The 22,020-nt window shown below is 49.8% G+C and overlaps 1 protein-coding gene across 1 annotated transcript in view; it reads left to right on the top strand.

The window, feature by feature from the left end:
• Positions 1-21,458, top strand: part of LOC139256792 (natural resistance-associated macrophage protein 1-like) — a 78,683-nt gene extending 57,225 nt beyond the window's left edge. Inside the window, exons 11-15 of the mRNA XM_070874301.1 lie at positions 2,219-2,338; positions 5,452-5,601; positions 6,996-7,069; positions 8,270-8,423; positions 19,902-21,458. Coding sequence (XP_070730402.1) covers positions 2,219-2,338; positions 5,452-5,601; positions 6,996-7,069; positions 8,270-8,423; positions 19,902-19,988 — 585 coding nt within the window. The 3' untranslated portion in view covers positions 19,989-21,458. The remainder of the gene's footprint in view (positions 1-2,218; positions 2,339-5,451; positions 5,602-6,995; positions 7,070-8,269; positions 8,424-19,901) is intronic.
• The last annotated feature ends 562 nt before the right edge of the window (positions 21,459-22,020 follow it).

Below are 22,020 nucleotides of genomic sequence, written 5' to 3'. Positions count from 1 at the left end.
GTGGGAGTAATATCCAAGTGAAAGGCAGATTGGTAACGGTCCCGGACTGTGGGAGGCTAGCCCGACACTCCCTTTCTGGACCAGCCCTCACAGAATGTCCACTTCGGAAAGACACTGCAGGGAGCGGTGATGGGGAATCATCACTAGTCAGCACCTGCCAGGAGCCAGCGGTTTACAGCACAGCAGGAGGCCATTGGGCCCATCGGGACTGTGGCCTATGTCGGGTGTTTATTTTCACACTGTGCCTCAATGCGTAGACCTCGGGAATCACTGGGGAAAGGACGACACATAACCCAGTGTTAATTTTATTACGTAATAACTAACTAAAAACTACAGAACTAGACTTCTGAGAGAATTGATTGAAGACATACAATCACCCATCCAGTTCATAGCTGTAATCATAGAAACATAGAAAATAGGAGCATTTGGCCCTTCGATTCTGCACCGCCATTCAATATGATCATAGCTGATCCACTATCTCAACACCATATTCCTGCTTTTTCCCCATACCCCTTGATGCCTTTTGTGTCTAGAAATCTATCTATCTCCCTCTTAAATATATTCAGTGACTTGGCCTCCACAGCCTACTGTGGTAGAGAATTCCACAGGTTCACGACCCTCTGGGTGAAGAAATTTCTCCTCATCTCGGTTCTAAATTTCCTACCCCATATCCTAAGACTGTGACCCCTTGTTCTAGACTTCCCAGCCAGGGGAAACATCCTCCCTGCATCCAGTCTGTCCAACCCAATTGTAGATTGTAGGCTCGTGGTTGTTGGTTCCGTGACCGGTTGTTCCCTCTTTTGGTCATTCTCTTCAGTTCCGTTCCTTCTGTGTTCGTTCCGTTCTTTTCCGTTTACTTCCGTACCTCTCCCCTGAGCTGCTCCCAGTTCATATACTTATATCCATTTCATGAATAATACCCCTCTGAGCTGCGGTTCCCGATAATGTGTTTGGATTGATGTGCTGCTTGTGGTGATCTTGTTTGACTGACTGCCATGATGGACCTGGATGTCCCCAATTTGCAAACGGAGTCTACAGGGCAAAAGATATCTCCTCATCATAAGCACCCCGTTCTCCAAAAATGTGCACCTTGTGGGTTCCTTTTGTTGTTCTGGTTTCTTACAGATTTGGAGTCTCCAGAGAGAACTGTTTTTCCCCTCCGGCCAATCAGTTCAGGGGCACTTCTGTGGGTTCATATCACATGTATCAAACCCATTGTTTCTATGTATAAACAGGTCTGGTTCTCAACCGCAGAGATTGTCCATAATTGGTGTTGAGTCATCACCTGCCCCGGGCTGGCGCCCTTTTTGTCCCTTTTGCCAGTCAATCCCAAAAGCTTGTATTAAATCACTTTAATCAATTTTTAGTTTGTGGCCTCTTTCTGTGCCTTCTGGAAAAATGTGTAACCTTACACCTACCAAGAGCAATCTCAAACTAATCCCACTGCCCCGCATTCTCCACATAGCCCTGTATCAATCCCAAACTAATCCCACTGCCCCGCTCTCTCCCCATAGCCCTGTATAAATCCCAAACTAATCCCACTGCCCCACTCTCTCCCCATAGCCCTGTATCAATCCCAAACTAATCCCACTGTCCCGCGCTCTCCCCATAGCCCTGTATCAATCCCCAAACTAATCCCACTGCCCCGTTCTCTCCCCATAGCCCTGTATCGATCCCAAACTAATCCCACTGCCCCGCTCTCTCTCCATAACCCTGTATCAATCCCAAACTAATCCCACTGCTCCGCTCTCTCCCCATAGCCCTGTATCGATCCCAAACTAATCCCACTGCCCCGCTCTCTCTCCATAACCCTGTATCAATCCCAAACTAATCCCACTGCCCCGCTCTCTCCCCATAGCCCTGTATTGATCCCAAACTAATCCCACTGCCCTGCTCTCTCCCCATAGCCCTGTATCGATCCCAAACTAATCCCACTGCCCCGCTCTCTCCCCATAGCCCTGTATCAATCCCAAACTAATCCCACTGCCCCGCTCTCTCCCCATAGCCCTGTATTGATCCCAAACTAATCCCACTGCCCTGCTCTCTCCCCATAGCCCTGTATCGATCCCAAACTAATCCCACTGCCCCGCTCTCTCTCCATAGCCCTGTATCAATCCCCAAACGAATCCCCATGTTGTAGAGATGTGTGTTTTTATGTTTGCGGAGGTTGTGCAGATGTTTCCAGGGGTTGTACCAATGTGTGTGTTTGTCTTTGCAGGGAGTAGTCCTTGGGTGCTTCTTTGGCTCACCTGCGCTCTATATCTGGGCTATCGGCATCCTGGCTGCAGGTCAAAGTTCGACAATGACAGGGACCTATGCTGGTCAGTTTGTGATGGAGGTAAATGTAAAAAGCCAGGGACCTTCACCAGGGTCCAGCTTCATTTCACAGGACGGAGTGATTGAGGGAGGCGGGATTGGGGAGACGGGTAGAGGGGTGAGAGAGACAAAGGGAGGGAATTTAGAAACAGGAGGAGGCCATTCAGCTCCTCGAGCCTGTTCCGCCATTCAGTTGGATCATGGCTGATCAGTACCTCAGCTCCATTTACCCACCATTGTTCCCGATCCCTCGATACCCTGACCCAACAAAAATCCATCAATCTCCATCGCAAAAATTTCAACTGACCCCCGGCCTGAAGAGGCTTTTGAGGGAGAGAGTCCCCAGATTCCCACTGCCCTTTATGTGAAGAAGTGTTTCCTGAAATCACCCCTGAACGGCCAGGCTCTAATTTTAAGGTCCTGCCCCCTTGTTCTGGACTCCCACCACCAGAGGGAATGGTTTCTCTCGATCCCCCCCCCCATCGATTCCTTTAATCATCGTAAACCCCTCGATCAGATCGCCCGTAATCTTCTACACTCGAGGGAACACAGGCCCAGTCTGTGCAACCTGCCCTCGGGATTTAACCCTCTCAGCCCCGGGTATCAGTCTGGGGAATCTGCTCCCCCTCCGAGGCTGATACACCCTCCCCGAGGGGCGGGGGCCAGAACTGGACGCAGTGACTCCGGACAGGGTCTGATCCGAGCTCCGTACTGCTGAAGATTCACCTCCTCCCCGTCATGTATGTACATTCTGTTTGTAGCCACCAGATGGCGTCATTGTTGGAGGACACTGAGCAGCACGCACATGGTGCTGCTCTGGTATAAAAGGCCAGCCGTTTTGAGAGTCAGGCACTTTGGGCCTAAATAAAGCAGAGCCAAGGTTGTACCTGGCTTAGTGATACAGTACTCAGTTCGAACCTTTATTGCATACATAACACTTCCCTTTGTACTCTCGCCCCCGAGAGAAAGGCCAGCATCCCAGTAGTCTTTTTGATCATTTTCTGTACCTTTGCACTGGTTTTAGTGATTTGAGTATTTGGCTCAATCTCGCTGTCCCCACAGTTCCTGGCCTCTCACCAGTAGAAAATATTCCGATTTATCTTTCTCCGATCCAAGGTGGATGGCCACACCCAGTGCCCGCAGTGAACTCCACCGGCCACAGATTTACCCGCTCGCTCAGTCCGTCTCTCACCCTTTGCAGCTCTCTGCTCTCAGCCACACACCTTACTGTCCCTCCTCAATGAGTGTCAAACGTGGATATACGGCTCTCTCTATTCCTGCATCCGAGCCATTTACAAGCGGGGAGGGGGAGTGGGTCTATGCACCACTGCTCTGTCACAGAGCCGGCACAGGCTCGATGGGCCGAATGGCCTCCTTCTGTGTGTCTCTATGATTCTATAAATCAAGCAAAAAGCTAAGGCCCAGCACACATCCTGGGGGCCACAAACCTCGTCACATCCTGTCAGTCAGAACACAAACGTTTTATCACCACTCTCTGTCTCAGACAGCAGAAGACCAGGAGTTTGGCCTGACGGACTCCAATGCTGATCCAGACTGACTCCCGACTGTGGGTCTCACACTCAGCTGGTTGGTTAGAGGGTTGTTGATTGGTTAGTTGGAGATCGGTGGGTTGGTTGATTGATTAGTTGGAGATCGGTGGGTTGGTTGATTGGTTAGTTGGAGATCGGTGGGTTGGTTGATTGGTTAGTTGGAGATCGATGGGTGGGTTGATTGGTTATTTGGAGATCGGTGGGTTGGTTGATTGGTTATTTGGAGATCGGTGGGTTGGTTGATTGGTTAGGTGGAGATCGGTGGGTTGGTTGATTGGTTAGGTGGAGATCGGTGGGTTGGTTGATTGGTTATTTGGAGATCAGTGGGTTGGTTGATTGGTTAGGTGGAGATCGGTGGGTTGGTTGATTGGTTATTTGGAGATCGGTGGGTTGGTTGATTGGTTATTTGGAGATCGGTGGGTTGGTTGATTGGTTATTTGGAGATCGGTGGGTTGGTTGATTGGTTATTTGGAGATCGATGGGTTGGTTGATTGGTTATTTGGAGATCGGTGGGTTGGTTGATTGGTTATTTGGAGATCGGTGGGTTGGTTGATTGGTTATTTGGAGATCGGTGGGTTGGTTGATTGGTTATTTGGAGATCGGTGGGTTGGTGGGTTGGTGGATTGGAGCAGCGTGGAGGCCCCGACCTGCGGGAGAACACCATCGGCAGGTCGGGGCCATAAAAGGAGTGGCGGGCGGTGGCCATGGGCAACATGGCGATGTACCACGGCAAGGTACAGCGCGAGCTGGTGCAGGAGGGAGACGGCAGTGAAGAGGGACATGATCAAGGTCCAGGTTGGTGATTCGAGCATGGGCAGGTACAGCAGGAGCGACGAGGTCGGGGCAAAGGAGCGGCGAGCGATCGTGGAACGATGTGATCAGGGCCCAGGGGAGGCGTGAGTTCGGAACCCAGGGGCAGCACGGGCCAGCCCACACTGCGATATGTGTGCGCAATCGCTACTCTTTCACCAGGTCATTTCTAACTGTCTTTGGCCAGTGTGGATTATTGTGTACACACGCCTCCATTGATCTCCCCATTAAAGCTAACTTGAGAAAAGGAGACTTTAATTAAATTGATAATGGTCCGTGCAGCAGAGCAAGTCTCCAGTCGTCTTGGTTAACCCTTGCCACTGGACCAAGACCTAGCTCTGTCAAGCCCGTGTGGTGGCTGGTGTGCAACGGTCACCCCACGTTAAAAAAATCCATGCACAGGCATCTTCCACCCTTCAGGATGTAGTTCAGGATCCAGAATATTAGGTCCTGCATTGAATCACCTGTGAACTTATCCTTTTTTGCCGTGGGAGTAGGTCATCCTCGTTTCGAGGGACCGTCTGTGATGATGGTGGATTGGTTAGTTGGAGGGGCAGTCTGTCAGTCTGTTAGTTAGTTAGTTAGTTTGGTTACCTGGTGTATATAACGCCCCTATAGCTTTGGAAGCTTTGGATTACTGGGAGCTGTGTCACCCAATCAGCACCAGGGAAGATTCAATCACTGTCCACCCTGGGCGCAGCTGGATTTCCATCAGACGCACTCTGGGATGCTTTAATGAGATTTCCTTTTCAAACTTCTCTCTGTTCACACTCAGGGCTTTCTGAAGCTGACCTGGTCCCGATTTGCACGAGTGACACTAACTCGATCACTGGCGATCGTTCCCACGGTGATAGTGGCAGCGTATCAGGACGTGTCCAACCTGTCCAGCATGAACGATATTCTCAACGTCTTGCAGAGCATTCTGGTAAGGAAGAGTGCGACGGCCTATGAGGAACTGGCTGAACCATGTCATGGCCACTCTGCCCGTCCCTGCCCCCCTCCACCCCCCAAACCCTCCACACCATCCTGCACTCCCACCCACCAGCTCTGCCCCCTCCACCCCCAACACCCCCCCATCCCCCCCACCCCAACCCCAACCCCCTCCACCCCAAGCCCCTACCCCCACCCCAACCCCTCCACCCCAAGCACCCCCTTCACCCCAAGCCCCCACCCCAACCCCTCCACCCCCTCCACCCCAAGCACCCACCCCAACCCCAACCCCCTCCACCCCAAGCACCCACCCCAACCCCTCCACCCCCTCCACCCCAAGCACCCACCCCAACCCCAACCCCCTCCACCCCCTCCACCCCCTCCACCCCAAGCCCCCACCCCAACCCCAACCCCCTCCATCCCAAGCCCCTACCCCAACCCAAACCCCCTCCACCCCAAGCCCCCACCCCAACCCCCTCCACCCCAAGCCTCCACCCCAACCTCAACCCCCTCCACCCCAAGCCCCCACCCCAATCCCAACCCCCTCCACCCCAAGCCCCCACCCCAATCCCAACCCCCTCCACCCCAAGCACCCACCCCAACCCCAACCCCCTCCACCCCAAGCACCCACCCCAACCCCAACCCCCTCCACCCCAAGCACCCACCCCAACCCCAATCCCCTCCACCCCCTCCACCCCCTCCACCCCAAGCCCCCACCCCAACCCCAACCCCCTCCACCCCAAGCCCCCACCCCAACCCCAACCCCCTCCACCCCAAGCCCCCACCCCAACCTCAACCCCCTCCACCCCAAGCCCCTACCCCCACCCCAACCCACTCCACCCCCTCCACTCCAAGCCCCTACCCCCTGCTCCCTAACCCCCCCTGAACCCCCACTCTACCTCCCTCCCCCTCTCACTGATAACCTCCTTATTTAGACTTCTGAGAGTTATAAAGTCTGCAGGGAGTGGCATAAATTCATGAGAGAGAAAAAGCTCACGTACATATTCTCGCACTCACACCCGCTCTCACATACTCATCCTTAATTCCACACACACATAACCACCCTCACACACACATCCTCACACACACTGCCTCAAATATACACACATCCTCACACACTCACCCTCACTCTCCTACACTAACCTTCACACACTCATCCCTACACACAGGCTTACATGTATTTATATAGCGCCTTTAAGGTAGTAATACATCCCAAAGTGCTTCACAGGAATGTTATAAGACAAAAAACACACACATAAACACTCTGACACACTGCCTCAAATATACACACATTACTCACACACTCAAATACAGTAACACAAGCACACGTGACCATTTCATACGTGGGGAGTCGCTCCGTTCTAAAACCATTCTCCTCTCTGATTACAGCTTCCTTTTGCTCTTATTCCCATCTTGACATTCACCAGTCTTAGGACGTTAATGCACCAATTCACCAATGGAACGTAAGTAGCAGCGCATGTTTGAGGCCAGTCACACCGAGGCGTTGAACAGGAAGTTTAACAAGCACATGATGAAGAAAGGAACAGAGGGATATACTGATAGGATAAGATAAAGAGGGGTGGGAGGAGGCTCGAGTGGAGCACAGACACCGGCATGGACCGGATGGCCATTTCTGTGCTGTAAACTTCTATGTTATACATTGTCCCATCAAACACTCCCAGGGCAGGTACAACACGGGTTAGATACAGAGTAAAGCTCCCTCAACTCTGTCTCATCAAACACTCACAGGACAGATACAGGGGGTTAGATACAGAGTAAAACTCCCTCTATACTGTCCCATCAAACACTCCCAGGGCAGGTACAACACGGGTTAGATACAGAGTAAAGCTCCCTCAACTCTGTCCCATCAAACACTCCCGGGGCAGGTACAGCACGGGGTTAGATACAGAGTAAAGCTCCCTCAACTCTGTCCCATCAAACACTCACAGGGCAGATACAACACGGGTTAGATACAGAGTAAAGCTCCCTCAACACTGTCCCATCAAACACTCCCAGGGCAGGTACAGCATGGGGTTAGATACAGAGTAAAGCTCCCTCAACACTGTCCCATCAAATACTCACAGGGCAGGTACAGGGGGCTAGATACAGAGGAAAGCTCCCTCTACACTGTCCCATCAAACACTCCCAGGGCAGATACAGCTCGGGGTTAGATACAGAGTAAAGCTCCCTCTGCACTGTCCCATCAAACACTCACAGGGCAGGTACAGCACGGGGTTAGATGCAGAGTAAAGCTCCCTCTACACTGTCCCATCAAACACTCCCAGGGCAGGTAGAGCACAGGTTAGATACAGAGTAAAGCTTCCTATACACTGTCCCATCAAACACTCCCAGGGCAGGTACAGCACGGGGTTAGATACAGAGTAAAGCTCCCTCTACACTGTCCCATCAAACACTCCCAGGGCAGATACAGCACGGGGTTAGATACAGAGTAAAGCTCCCTCTACACTGTCCCATCAAACACTCCCAGGGCAGATACAGCATGGGGTTAGATACAGAGTAAAGCTCCCTCTACACTGTCCCACCAAACACTCCCAGGGCAGGTACAGCACGGGGTTAGATACAGAGTGAGTGACTGTGGTTTAGACAGCAGGGTTCAGCATGTCTGCTGATTATGGTATGAGTTACTCTCTGTCTCCTCCCAGGTTGGGGAAGATTGTTGGTGTGCTGATCACCATGTTGGTCATAGCCGTTAACGCCTACTTTGTAGCGGACTTCGTGGAACACCTGGACAACGTTTACCTGTACGTTGTTGCTGGAGTCCTCCTTCTCCTCTATGTGCTGTTTGTGGTGTATTTGGTAAGTCCCTGTGCTTTATTTATAGCATTAAAACCTTGTGTTGGCAGGAACACGTGACGGTATCATAGGTGCAGCAGTGTGATTGGCTCAGTCTCATCACAGGCGATCCCTCGAAGCGAGGATGACTTGCTTCCACGCCAAAAAGCGATGAGTTCACAGGTGTTTCACTGAAACATAGAAACATAGAAAATAGGTGCAGGAGTAGGCACCTATTCCTAGTAGGCGGGAAATTGTGTTAGGGAAATTAAACCTTTTGTCCTCCTCTGTTGAGTTCTAAATTTCTCCCAGTTCTCAGGTTTGTTGCTTTTTCTGGCCAATTTATATGCCTCTTCCTTGGATTTAACACTATCCTTAATTTTCCTTGTTAGCCACGGTTGAGCCACCTTCCCCATTTTATTTTTACTCCAGACAGGGATGTACAATTGCTGAAGTTCATCCATGTGATCTTTAAATATTTGCCATTGCCTATCCACCGTCATCACTTTAAGTATCATTTGCCAGTCTACTCTAGCCAATTCACGACTCAAACCATCGAAGTTACCTTTCCTTAAGATCAAGACCCTAGTTTCTGAATTAACTGTGTCACTCTCCATCTTAATAAAGAATTCTACCATGCTATTGTCACTCTTCCCCAAGGGGCCTTGCACAACAAGATTGGTAATTAGTCCTTTCTCATTACACATCACCTAGTCTAGGATGGCCAGCTCCCTAGTTGGTTCCTTGACATATTGGTCTAGAAAACTATCCCTAATACACTCCAGGAAATCCCCCTCCACCACATTGCTAGCAGTTAGGTTAGCCCAATCAATATGTAGCTTAAAGTCACCCATGATAACTGCTGTACCTTTATTGCATGCATCCCTAATTTATTGTTTGATGCTGTCCCCAACCTTACTACTACTGTTTGGTGGTCTGTACACAACTCCCACTAGCCTTTTCTGCCCTTTGGTATTCCGTAGCTCCACCCATACCGATTCCACATCATCCAAGCTAATGTCCTTTCTTACTATTGCATTAATTTCCTCTTTAACCAGCAATGCCACCCCACCTCCTTTTCCTTTCTGTCTGTCCTTCCAGAATGTTGAATACCCCTGGATGTTGAGTTCCCAGCCTTGGTCACCCTAGAGCCATATCTCCGTGATGCCAATTACATCATATCCGTTAACTGCTATCTGCGCAGTTTATTTGTCCACCTTATTCCAAATAATCCTCGCATTGAGGTACAGAGCCTTCAGGCTTGTCTTTCTAACACACTTTGCCCCTTTAGAATTTTGGTGTAATGTGACCCTTTTTGCTTTTTGCCTTGGGATTCTCTGCCCTCCACTTTTACTTTTCTTCTTTCTATCTTTTGCTTCTGCCTCCATTCTACTTCCCTCTGACTCCCTGCATCTGTTCCCATCCCCCTGCCATATTAGTTTAACTCCTCCCCAACAGCACGAGCAAACATTCCCCCAAGGACATTAGTTCCGGTCCTGCCCAGGTGCAGACTGTCCGGTTTGTACTGGTCCCACCTCCCTCAGAACCGGTTCCAATGCCCCAGGAATTTGAATCTCTCCCTTGTGCTCCACTACTCAAGCCACGTATTCATCTGAGCTATCCTGCGATTCCTACTCTGACTAGCACATGGCACTGATAGCAATCCTGAGATTAGTACTTTTGAGGTCCTAATTTTTAATTGAGCTCCGAGCTCCCTAAATTCATCTCGTAGGACCTCATCTCGTTTTTTACCTATATCGTTGGTACCCCTCCCTTTTCAGAATGTTCTGCACCCGCTCTGAGACATCCTTGACCCTTGCACCAGGGAGGCAACATACCATCCTGGAGTCTCGGTTGCGGCTGCAGAAACATCTATCTATTCCCCTTACAATAGAATCCCCTATCACTATCGCTCTCCCACTCTTTTTCCTGCTCTAATGTGCAGCAGAGCCATCCACATTGCCATGAACTTGGCTGCTGCTGCCCTCCCCTGATGTGTCATCCCCCTCAACAGTACCCAAAGTGGTGTATCTGTTTTGCAGGGGGATGACCACAGGGGACCCCTGCACTACCTTCCTTGCACTGTTCTTCCTGTTGGTCATCCATTCCCTATCTGGCTGTGGACCTTTTACCTGCGGTAAAACCAACTCAATACACGTGCTATTCACGTCATTCTCAGCATCGTGGAGCTAATATTCCGGATCCCGAACTACATCCAGGAGGGTGGAAGATGCCTGTGGGTGGATTTTTTTAACGTGGGGTGACCGTTGCACACCAGCCACCACACGGGGCTTGACAGAGCTAGGTCTTGGTCCAGTGGCAAGGGTTACCCAAGACGACTGGAGACCAAGTTCTGCTACACGGACCTAGTGCGCACACATATCGCACAGTGTGGGCTGGCCCGTGCTGCCCCTGGGCCCCTGGCCCCCGAACTTGTGCCTCCCTGGGCTCCGATCACATCCCTCTACAGTCTCTCGCCACTCCTTCACCCCGACCTCGCCACTCCTGCTGTACCAGCTGTACCTAATCACCGACCTGGACCTTGGTGACACCGCTCTTCACTGCCGTTGCTCTCCTGCTCCAGCATGTGCTGTTCCCTGGAGTGGTACACCGCCACGCTGCTCCTTCCACTCCCCGGCCTGTTCCAATGGTACTCGCAGGCCGGGGGCCACTCAGTCCGATTGGCCCAGTCTAACGATGTGGTCGCCCCATCACATGGCACCCCATGAAGAATATATCGGCCTTGGAAGGGATGCAGCAGAATTATCACAGAAATTTACAGCATGGAAGGAGGCCTTCGGCCCATCGTGTCCACGCCGGCCGACCAAGAGCTACCCAGCCCAATCCCTAATTTCCAGCTCTCGGCCCGTAGCCCTGTAGCTTATAGCACTTCAGGTGCACATCCAAGTACTTTTTAAATGTGGTGAGGGTTTCTGCCTCTTCCACCCTTTCAGGCAGTGAGTTCCAGACCCCCACCACCCTCTGGGTGAAGACATTTCCCCTCAAATCCCCTCTAAACCTCCCCCCAATTACTTTAAATCTATGCTCCCTGGTTGTTGACCCTTCTGCCAAGGGAAACAGGTCCCTCCAATCCACTCTATCCAGATCCCTCATCATTTTATACATCTCAATTAGGTCTCCCCTCAGCCTCCTCTGTTCCAAAGAAAACAACACCAGCCTAACCAATATTTCCTCATAGCTAAAATTCTCCAGTCCAGGCAACATCCTCATAAATCTCCTCCATACCCTCTCCAGTGCAATCACATTCTTCCTGCAATGTTACAGTGTTAAAGGTGTCAAATTATGTGGACGGATTGCACAGAATACAGACTGTATTCCCTGGAGTATACAAGATTAAGGCTGATCGAACTGACGTGTTTAAGGTGATTAAAGGGTTCAATAAGGTGGAGGGAGAGAGAGAGAGAGGGAGAGAGAGAGAGGGAGAGAGAGAGAGGGGGAGAGAGAGGGAGAGAGAAAGGGAGAGAGGGAGGGAGATAGGGGGAGAGAGAGGGAGTCGGGGGGAGAGAGAGCGAGGGAGAGAGAGAGGGAGAGAGAGAGGGAGAGAGGGAGAGAGGGAGAGAGAGGGAGAGAGGGAGAGAGAGAGGGAGACAGAGAGAGAGAGAGAGAGAAACCATTCCCTCTGGTGGGGGGGAGTTCAGAACAAGGGGCAGGACCTTAAAATTAGAGCCCGGCCGTTCAGGGGAGATGTCAGGGAGCACTTCTTCACACAAAGGGCAGTGGGAATCTGGATTTCCTGGAGTGTATTAGGGATGGTTTTCTAGACCAATATGTCGAGGAACCAACCAGGGAGCTGGCCATCCTAGACTTGGTGATGTGTAATGAGAAAGGACTAATTAGCAATCTTGTTGTGCGAGACCCCTTGGGGAAGAGTGACCATAATATGGTAGAATTCTTTATTAGGATGGAGAGTGACACAGTTAATTCAGAGACTAGGATCCTGAACTTAGGGAAAGGTAACTTCGATGGTTTGAGACGTGAAATGGATAGAGTAGACAATCAAATGATACTTAAAGGGTTGACGGTGGATAGGCAATGGCAAACATTTAAACATCACATGGATGAACTTCAGCAATTGTACATCCCTGTCTGGAGTAAAAATAAAATGGGGAAGGTGGCTCAACCGTGGCTAACAAGGGAAATTAAGGATCGTGTTAAATCTAAGGAAGAGGCATATAAATTGGCCAGAAAAAGCAGCAAACCTGAAGACTGGGAGCAATTTAGAATTCAGCAGAGGAGGACAAAGTGTTTAATTAGGAGGGGGAAATAGAGTACGAGAGGAAGCTTGCCGGGAACATAAAAACTGACTGCAAAAGCTTCTATAGATATGTGAAGAGAAAAAGATTAGTGAAGACAAACGTAGGTCCCTTGCAGTCAGATTCAGGTGAATTTATAATGGGGAACAAAGAAATGGCAGACCAATTGAACAAATACTTTGGTTCTGTCTTCACGAAGGAAGACACAAATAACCTTCCGGAAGTACTAGGGGACCAAGGGTCTAGCGAGAAGGAGGAACTGAAGGATAGCCTTAATATGCGGGAAATTGTGTTAGGGAAATTGATGTGATTGAAGGCCGATAAATCCCCGGGGCCTGATAGTCTGCATCCCAGAGTACTTAAGGAAGTGGCCCTAGAAATAGTGGATGCATTGTTGATCATTTTCCAACAATCTATCGACGCTAGATCAGTTCCTATGGACTGGAGGGTAGCTAATATAACACCACTTTTTAAAAAGGGAGGGAGAAAGAAAGCGGGTAATTTTGGACCGGTTAGCCTGACATCAGTGATGGGGAAAACTGGGTGGCAGTGTGAGCTGTGAGGGGGACGGTAAGAGGCTGCAGGGTGATTTGGACAGGTTAGGTGAGTGGGCAAATGTATGACAGATGCAGTACAATGTGGATAAATGTGAGGTTATCCACTTTGGGGGCAAAAACACGTAGACAGAATATTATCTGAATGGTGGCAGATTAGGAAAAGGGGAGGTGCAAAGAGACCTGGACGTCATGGTTCATCAGTCATTGAAAGTTGGCATACAGGTGCAGCAGGCGGTGAAGAAGGCAAATGGTATGTTGGCCTTTGTGATATATTCACAGAGCACAGCACACATAGCTTCCAAACATGGCAGGCAGCTCTCTCGGAAGTCTTCGGAAATCTGCCTGGGCTGTTCATTATTAACTATGCACTTGCAGTACCCACTACGTCCACATCCACAGTGTGGCGCTACAAATATTACAAGCTTACAGACATTACACTTCTCCCTCCTTAATGAAGAAGCCATCATAACAAACATCATACATAACCTTCATGTTTATACATAACACAGGATATAAACTTATTTTTTTTTATATTTACAAATTTAACTTCACCACATGTTTTCTGTTTCGAAGAGGATACCTTCGCTCTCGAACAGAACCTTCGAAACATGGTGTCGAATCTAAACTCATTCGAGGCTCATCCTGAGGAACATTTTCCTCCACAGAATTTCCTTGATTTTCATTTGAACTCACTCTAACTTCAGGCTCTTTGTTTTCCTGACTCGGACTCAGACTTCCATTCTGATTTTCTCCTCGATTTGTTTCCAGTACATTGGATTCAGAATTTGCTACTGGTGTATCAAAACTATCTGATGAGTCAGAAATAATTGAATCATTCCCACCTTCAACTCCTTCCATGTCTGTAGGTAAAATATGATCAATATGAACAAACCTAACCTGGCCATTATCAAACGTCTTTACCAAATATGTGCGAGGACCACATATCTTCACCACTCTTCCTGGTAACCACTTTAACCATTTATGGTGATGGTTCTTCACTCTCACCTTCTGGTTTAATTTCACACTTCTCTCTTTTACTCTACCTCTATCATGATTCTCTTTCTGTCTTAATTGTGTCTCTTCTACGGACTGTGCCAAATTTGGCTTTTACATCGAGAATCTGGTTTGAGACTGTCGTTTGAGAAACAACTCTGCTGGTGTTCTACCAGTAGTTGTATGAGGAGTATTTCGATATGTAATCAAAAAATTAGCCAATTTGTGATCCAATGACAACTGTCGTTTCCTTGGATTTGGATCTAACATTTGTTTTATGAGAGCACGTTTTACAATTTGTACAGTGCGCTCTGCTGCACCATTCGAAGCAGAATGGTATGGTGGAACCTTGGTATGTTTCACACCATTTTTGCTCGTGAATTGTGCAAATTCTTCTGAATGAAATTGTGGCCCATTATCCGAAACAATTTCTTCAGGGAGGCCAAATGAAGAAAATAATTTTCGTAAAATGTCCAATGATTTACTTGTTGTTATTTTCCACATTGGAAACACCTCAACCCCTTCGAATGGCTATCAATCACAATGAACAATTGTTGTCCTTCTAACTCAGCAAAATCAATATGTAGCCTTTGCCACATTTCCATGGCTGTAATGGTACTGGTGGTGGTTGCTTGCTTACCGATTGACATGTCGTACACTGACTCACGATGTACTCTATATCTTTATCAAGACCTAGCCACCATAAGTAACTGTGTGCAAAACTCTTGGTCAAGCACATTCCCAGGTGCTGTTCATGGAGGTCTCCTAATAACTTGGACCTGAATTTATTTGGTATAACCACTCTTGCACCCCACATGATACAATCTTAATCGACTGATAATTCATTCCTATGAATGAAGAATGGATGTTTATCTTTGTCTATTACCTGGTTTGGCCATCCATTTGCAATATACTCATACACCTTTGACATCACTGGGTCACATTTGGTTGCTCTACCAATCTCTTCAGCTGTGACTGGCAGTTCATCAATGTATGAAAAATAAAACACTTCTTCCCTATCGGGTGTAACTTGTGATGGGGAAGGCAATCTAGACATTGCATCAGCATTACTGTGATCAGCTGATCGTCTGTATTCAATATCATATGTATATGCTGACAAAATCAAAGCTCCTCTCTGCATTCGGGCTGCAGCTAATGTTGGAACTGGGGACTTTGGATGGAGGATTGCTGTTAGGGGCTTATGGTCCATAACGATAGTAAGCTTACGACCATACAAGCATTTGTGAAACTTCTTGACCCCAAATATTAATGCCAAAGCTTCCCTTTCAATTTGCGCATAATTACTCTCACTGACACTGAGAGTGCGTGAACAAAAGCAATTGGTCTCTCCTCCCCACTACGTGATACATGAGAGATTACTGCCCCAACTCCATAGAGAGGCATTACATGCTAGCTTAATCTCCTGAGATGTGTCATAGTGAACTAACATGGTGCTCTCTACCAATTTGCTTTTACACTCCTTGAATGCTGTATTGCATTCTTCTGACCACTTCCACTGGACCTGTTTTTTCAAAAGTTCATTCAGTGGATGTAATACTGTAGCCAAATTTGGTAGGAACTTCCCATAATAGTTCAAAAGACCCAAGAATGAACGAAGTTCAGTGACATTCCTGGGAGTGGGTGCATTTTTGATCGCATCCAATTTTTCCATGATTGGATGTAAACCATCTTTGTCTACTCTGTACCCTAAGTACTCCACTGAGTTTTTAAATAACTCACACTTACGAGCAGACACTCGTACTCTGTGCTTCTCTAGCCTTTTGAGGACTTCATTCAATATGTTATTATGAATTTGCCTATTTGGTGCTGAAATTAGTATGTCATCCAAATAACATACTACCCCCTCAATACCTTGCAAAATCTGGTTCACCACCCCTTGGAATATGGCAGGGGTGGAAGACACTCCAAACGGTAGCCTATTAAATTGATGTCGGCCGAGTTGAGTATTTATAGTCAAACATGACTTGGACTCCTCATCTAGTTCAAGCTGTAAGTAGGCATTCGTAAGATCCAGTTTTGAGAAGATCTGACCACCTGTCAGGGTTGTGAACAAATCTTCTATATTCGGCAATGTATTGGGGACAGTACCCTCTGAAACCTGGTTTACGGTTAGTTTATAATCACCACACAATCTTACCTTACCATCGGACTTAGGTACAACAACAATGGGTGTAGCCCAATTACATCGATCTATCTTACAAATAATGTTCTCAGTCTCCAGTCTTTTGAGTTCTTGCTCAACTTTCTCCTTGAGTGCATATGGTCTGGAAAGTGGCTTGTAGTAAACCGATCTAGCGTCCTTCTGTATCTTGACACTCACCTTGAAGCCTTGGATCGGACTGCCCGTTTCACAGAACACCTTCGGATACTGCTTGATAACCTCATCCGTTGATGAAAATCTCGCTTCCACACAGAAAATCTTACTCCAATCCAGCTTCAGTGAGCTCAACCAATTTCTTCCTAGTAAGGACGGCTTGTCTCCTTTCACTACTATTAGAGGCAAGTTCTGAAATTGATCTTTATATTTCACTGGTACGGTGATACGACCTACCACAGGAATTTTCTCTCCGGAGTAGCCTCGCAGCTCTATCTTGGATTTCTCCAGTTGGAAATCACGCAATTTGTCGTGGTACAGTGACTCCGGTGCTACACTCACGGTTGCACCCGTGTCAATTTCCATTGGTATCCTGAATCCTGCAACATCTATGTTGATTTTGATGCTTTCCGAATCGCTGTCCATTAACCTCGTGTTCCTGATGACGTGTAACTCTAACATCTCCTCGTCCTGTTGTTGTTCTTCCATGCTATGTAGTCTCTTGGGATTTCTACTCATAGCTTTGAACGCTGGACTCATAGCTTTAAAACCTGGTTTACCCTTCAGTCAGCATGCCTTCGCAAGATGCCCAGTCTTCCTGCAGAAGAAACACTCTGCCTTCACGTATGGACAACTTTGAGCAATGTGTTGTCCCAGGCACCTATAGCACGACTTCGACGCTCTGTTAGAACTTCCAGTTTCTGAGACTTTGGGCCCCTATCGTCTTTTACTTTGAACCTGCAGGTGATTTACCTCGGTTGACTGACGACCGCAATCATTATTTAATTCTCGGGAATATTGTTCGGCCATGCCCATCGACCTCGCTGTCTGACAAGCAATCTCAAAAGTCAAGTCATCCGTCGTCAATAACTTCCTTCTAATCGCATCATTTTTCATCCCACAAACAAAACAATCCCGTAATGATCGGTTTTGAAAGTTTCCAAAATTACAGTGCATCGAAAGCTTTTATAATGCAACGATGTAATCACTGATACATGCATCAGTCTTTTGATTCCGAATCCTGAAACGATAGCTTTCAGCAATTTCTAACGGTTTGGGGTTATAGTGCTGCTCCAACTTCGTTAAAATCTCTTTAAGCGTTGTATCCTTCGGCTCGTCAGGTACAAGCAGATTTACAAGAGTGTCATATAATGCCAGACCTGCCTCTGATAAGAAGATCGCTTTCTTACGTTCCAACACAGTTCGGTTCTGGACTGCATGGTCTGGAACTTCGATTATGTTATTTGCAATAAAATACAATTCTAGCCGATCCACATGCACTGTAAAATGTTCCCAGTCATCTCTCTGCTCACCCAAATATCCCAATACACCTGCCATTTTAATCTCTAGCTGTTTACACCGTGTGCTTGGATTTTGTAGCTTTTTTCCAAAGTCTCTCTGTCGGCTGGCTGAATCCTTCACCAACAAAATTTAAGCTTTAAATCATCCGAAAAATCCGATCCTCGTCGTATATTCACAGAGCACAGCACACACAGCTTACGACATGGCAGGCAGCTCTCTCGGAAGTCTCTGGAATCTTGCAGTACACAATACATCCACATCTATAGTGTGGAGCTACAAACATTACAAGCTTACAGACATTACAGCCCTCATAGCTAGGGGATTTGAGTAGAGGAGCAGGGAGGTCTTACTGCAGTTGTACAAGGCCTTAGTGAGGCCCCACCTGGAATATTGTGTTCAGTTTTGTTCTCCTAATCTGAGGAAGGACGTTCTTGCTATTGAGGGAGTGCGGCAAAGGTTCACCAGACTGACTCCCGGGATGGCCGGACTGACATATGAGGAGAGACTGGATCGACTGGGCCTTTATACACTGGAGTTTAGAAGGATGAGAAGGGATCTCATAGAAACATATAAGATTCTGACGGGACTGGACAGGTTAGATGTGGGTAGATTGTTCCCGAAGTTGGGGAAGTCCAGAACCAGGGGACACAGTCTTAGGATCAGGGGTAGGCCTTTAGGACTGAGATGAGGAGAAACTTCTTCACACAGAGCATTGTTAACCTGTGGAATTCCCTACCGCAGAGAGTTGTTGAGGCCAGTTCATTGGATATATTCAAGAGGGAGTTAGATATGGCCCTTATGGCTAAAGGGATCAAGGGGTATGGAGAGAAAGCAGGAAAGGGGTACTGAGGGAATGATCAGCCATGATCTTATTGAATGGTGGTGCAGGCTCGAAAGGCCGAATGGCCTACTCCTGCACCTATATTCTATGTTTCTATGATCGATATTTATTAGGGTATTACGGGTTACGGAGCCAAGGCGGGTAAATGGGGTTAAGATACAGATCAGCTATGATCTAATTCAATGGTGTAACAGGCTCGAGGGGCTGAATGGCCTCCTCCTATTCCTGTGTAACAGGCGTGAGGGGCTGAATGGGCTCCTCCTGTTCCTGTGTAACAGGCGTGAGGGGCTGAATGGGCTCCTCCTGTTCCTATGTAAAAGGCTCGAGGGGCTGAATGGCCTCCTCCTGTTCCTGTGTAACAGTCTCGAGGGGCTGAATGGCCTCCTCCTGTTCCTGTGTAACAAGCTCAAGGGGCTGAATGGCTTCCTCCTGTTCCTGTGTAAAAGGCTCGAGGGGCTGAATGGGCCTCCTCCTGTTCCTGTGTAACAGGCTCGAGGGGCTGAATGGGCCTCCTCCTGTTCCTGTGTAACAGGCTCGAGGGGCTGAATGGGCCTCCTCCTGTTCCTGTGTAACAGCACAGAAGGAGGCCACTCAGCCCATCGTGCCTGTGCCAGCTCGGTGATGGCGTGATCCAATCAGTCCCACTCCCCCCACACTCCCCCCCTACTCTTCCCCCATCCCCCTTCCTCCCCTCCCCCGCTCTTGCCCCACCCCCCCCGCTCTTACCCTGCTCCTGCCCCACCCCCCACTCTTCCCCTTTCTCCCTCTCTTCCCCCTCCCCCCTGCTCTTCCCCCTCACCCCGCTCTTCCCCCCTCCCTCCGCTCATCCCCCCCTCTTCCCCCACTCCACCCCCAGTTCCCCCAGCCCCCCACTCCACTGCTCTCCCTCTCCTCTCTCCCCCAGCTCTTTCCCCTCCCCCCACTCCCCCTCACTCCCCTCCCCCCCCGCCGCTCTCCCCCCGCTCGTTATTTACCCAGCCTGCCTGCAGTCTCCTGTCAGGAGCGCGTTCCTGATGACGATAGCATAAAGTGAGATGAAACCAAACCCGCTGGCCTCAGACTCTGGAGCAAACTCCGATTCCGCTGGCTGTTGGAGAATACTTCTCATTTCGACATTTCACTTTGATCTGAGCAATGAATGGATGCCGGAAGCAGAGAGACTTTGGGCACTAACGCCGACGGTTATTTTCTCTGTTGCAGCTGTGGTTGAGCTGTGTGGCTGCTGGAATAACCGGCCGGAACTTCAATCAGGGGAGACGGTTCGACCATGAAATACTTCCTGAATAAACCTGGAGATCGTTTACAGACTTGTGCAGGACGTGGCCAGCTTCATAACGGTGTGAGACGCAAACGTGTCCAGCAAAATACTTCCAAACTAACGGGACTGGGGCACTGAGGCACTGGAGTCACTTGCCTGGCATTGGACCATCCTGACGTTCCTCCTACACCTGTGGTCACATGTCCCACACGTTCCTCCCACACCTGGGGTCACATGTCCCACACGTTCCTCCCACACCTGGGGTCACATGACCCACACAGTCCTCCCACACCTGGGGTCACATGACCCACACATTCCTCCCACACCTGTGGTCACATGACCCACACGTTCCTCCCACACCTGTGGTCACATGACCCACACGTTCCTCCTACACCTGGGGTCACATGTCCCACACGTTCCTCCTACACCTGGGGTCACATGTCCCACACATTCCTCCCACACCTGGGGTCACATGTCCCACACGTACCTCCCACACCTGGGGTCACATGTCCCACACGTTCCTCCTACACCTGGGGTCACATGACACACACGTTCCTCCTACACCTGGGGTCACATGTCCCACACGTTCCTCCCACACCTGGGGTCACATGTCCCACACGTTCCTCCCACACCTGGGGTCACATGACCCACACATTTCTCTCACGCCTGGGGTCACATGTCCCACACTTTCCTCTCACACCTGGGGTCACATGTCCCACACGTTCCTCCCACACCTGGGGTCACATGACCCACACGGTCCTCCCACACCTGGGGTCACATGTCCCACACGTTCCCCCTACACCTGGGGTCACATGTCCCACACGTACCTCCCACACCTGGGGTCACATGTCCCACACGTTCCTCCTACACCTGGGGTCACATGACCCACACGTTCCTCCTACACCTGGGGTCACATGTCCCACACATTCCTCCCACACCTGGGGTCACATGTCCCACACGTTCCTCCCACACCTGGGGTCACATGACCCACACATTTCTCTCACGCCTGGGGTCACATGACCCACATGTTCCTCCTATACCTGAGGTCAGATGACCCACACGTTCCTCCCACACCTGGGGTCACATGACCCACATGTTCCTCCTATACCTGAGGTCACATGACCCACACGTTCTTCCCACGCCTGGGTTCACATGAACCACACGTTCCTCGTACACCTGAGGTCACATGACCCACACGTTCCTCCCACACCTGGGGTCACATGTCCCACACGTTCCTCCCATACCTGGGGTCACATGACCCACACGTTCCTCCCACACCCGGGGTCACATGACCCACACATTCCTCCCACACCTGGGGTCACATGTCCCACACGTTCCACGCCCTCATTTACCAGCCCCATTTGCAATCAATGATCAATGCCTGTCCCATTCCCAGGCCCAGCCACTGTTCTCCAGCGCAGGAGCTGTGTTCCCGATGTGCCCCTGGCCTCCAGCCTGCCTGACACTCCGAAGCCTCAGCCACATCAGCAATGAGGTGCTGACCAAATGCCTCCGAGATTGGAGCATAGTAACTGAGCTGGGTCCCCGGAGAGAACAGGCAGAGGGAGCGATCTCCTTCCACATAGCTAAATCCGGGCAGGGGTAGGAATACAGGGCAGGGGGAGGAACATGGACGGGGCAGTGTGTGGCATGGGCGGGGCAGGGGCAGGGCAGGTGGATGGGATATGGGCGGGGCAAGGGTAGGGACATGGGCGGAACAGGGGCGGGGCAGGTGGATGGGATATGGGCGGGGCAAGGGGTGGGACATGGGCGGGGCAGTGTGTGGCATGGGCGGGGCAGGGGCGGGGCAGGTGGATGGGATATGGGCGGGGCAAGGGTAGGGACATGGGCGGAACAGGGGCGGGGCAGGTGGATGGGATATGGGCGGGGCAAGGGGTGGGACATGGGCGGGGCAGTATGTGGCAAGGGCGGGGCAGTGGCGGGGGAGGTGGATGGGATATGGGCGGGACGAGGGGAGGGATAGGGGCAGGGCAGGTTGGTGAGATATGGGCGGGCAGGTTGGTACATGGGAGGGGCAGATGGTACATGGGCGAGACAGGT

This window comes from Pristiophorus japonicus, chromosome 3 (assembly GCF_044704955.1).
Source record: "Pristiophorus japonicus isolate sPriJap1 chromosome 3, sPriJap1.hap1, whole genome shotgun sequence".
Taxonomy (NCBI): Eukaryota; Metazoa; Chordata; class Chondrichthyes; family Pristiophoridae; genus Pristiophorus; species Pristiophorus japonicus.
Note: the sequence above shows the minus strand (reverse complement) of the source record. Positions and strands in the feature narration are given on the sequence as shown.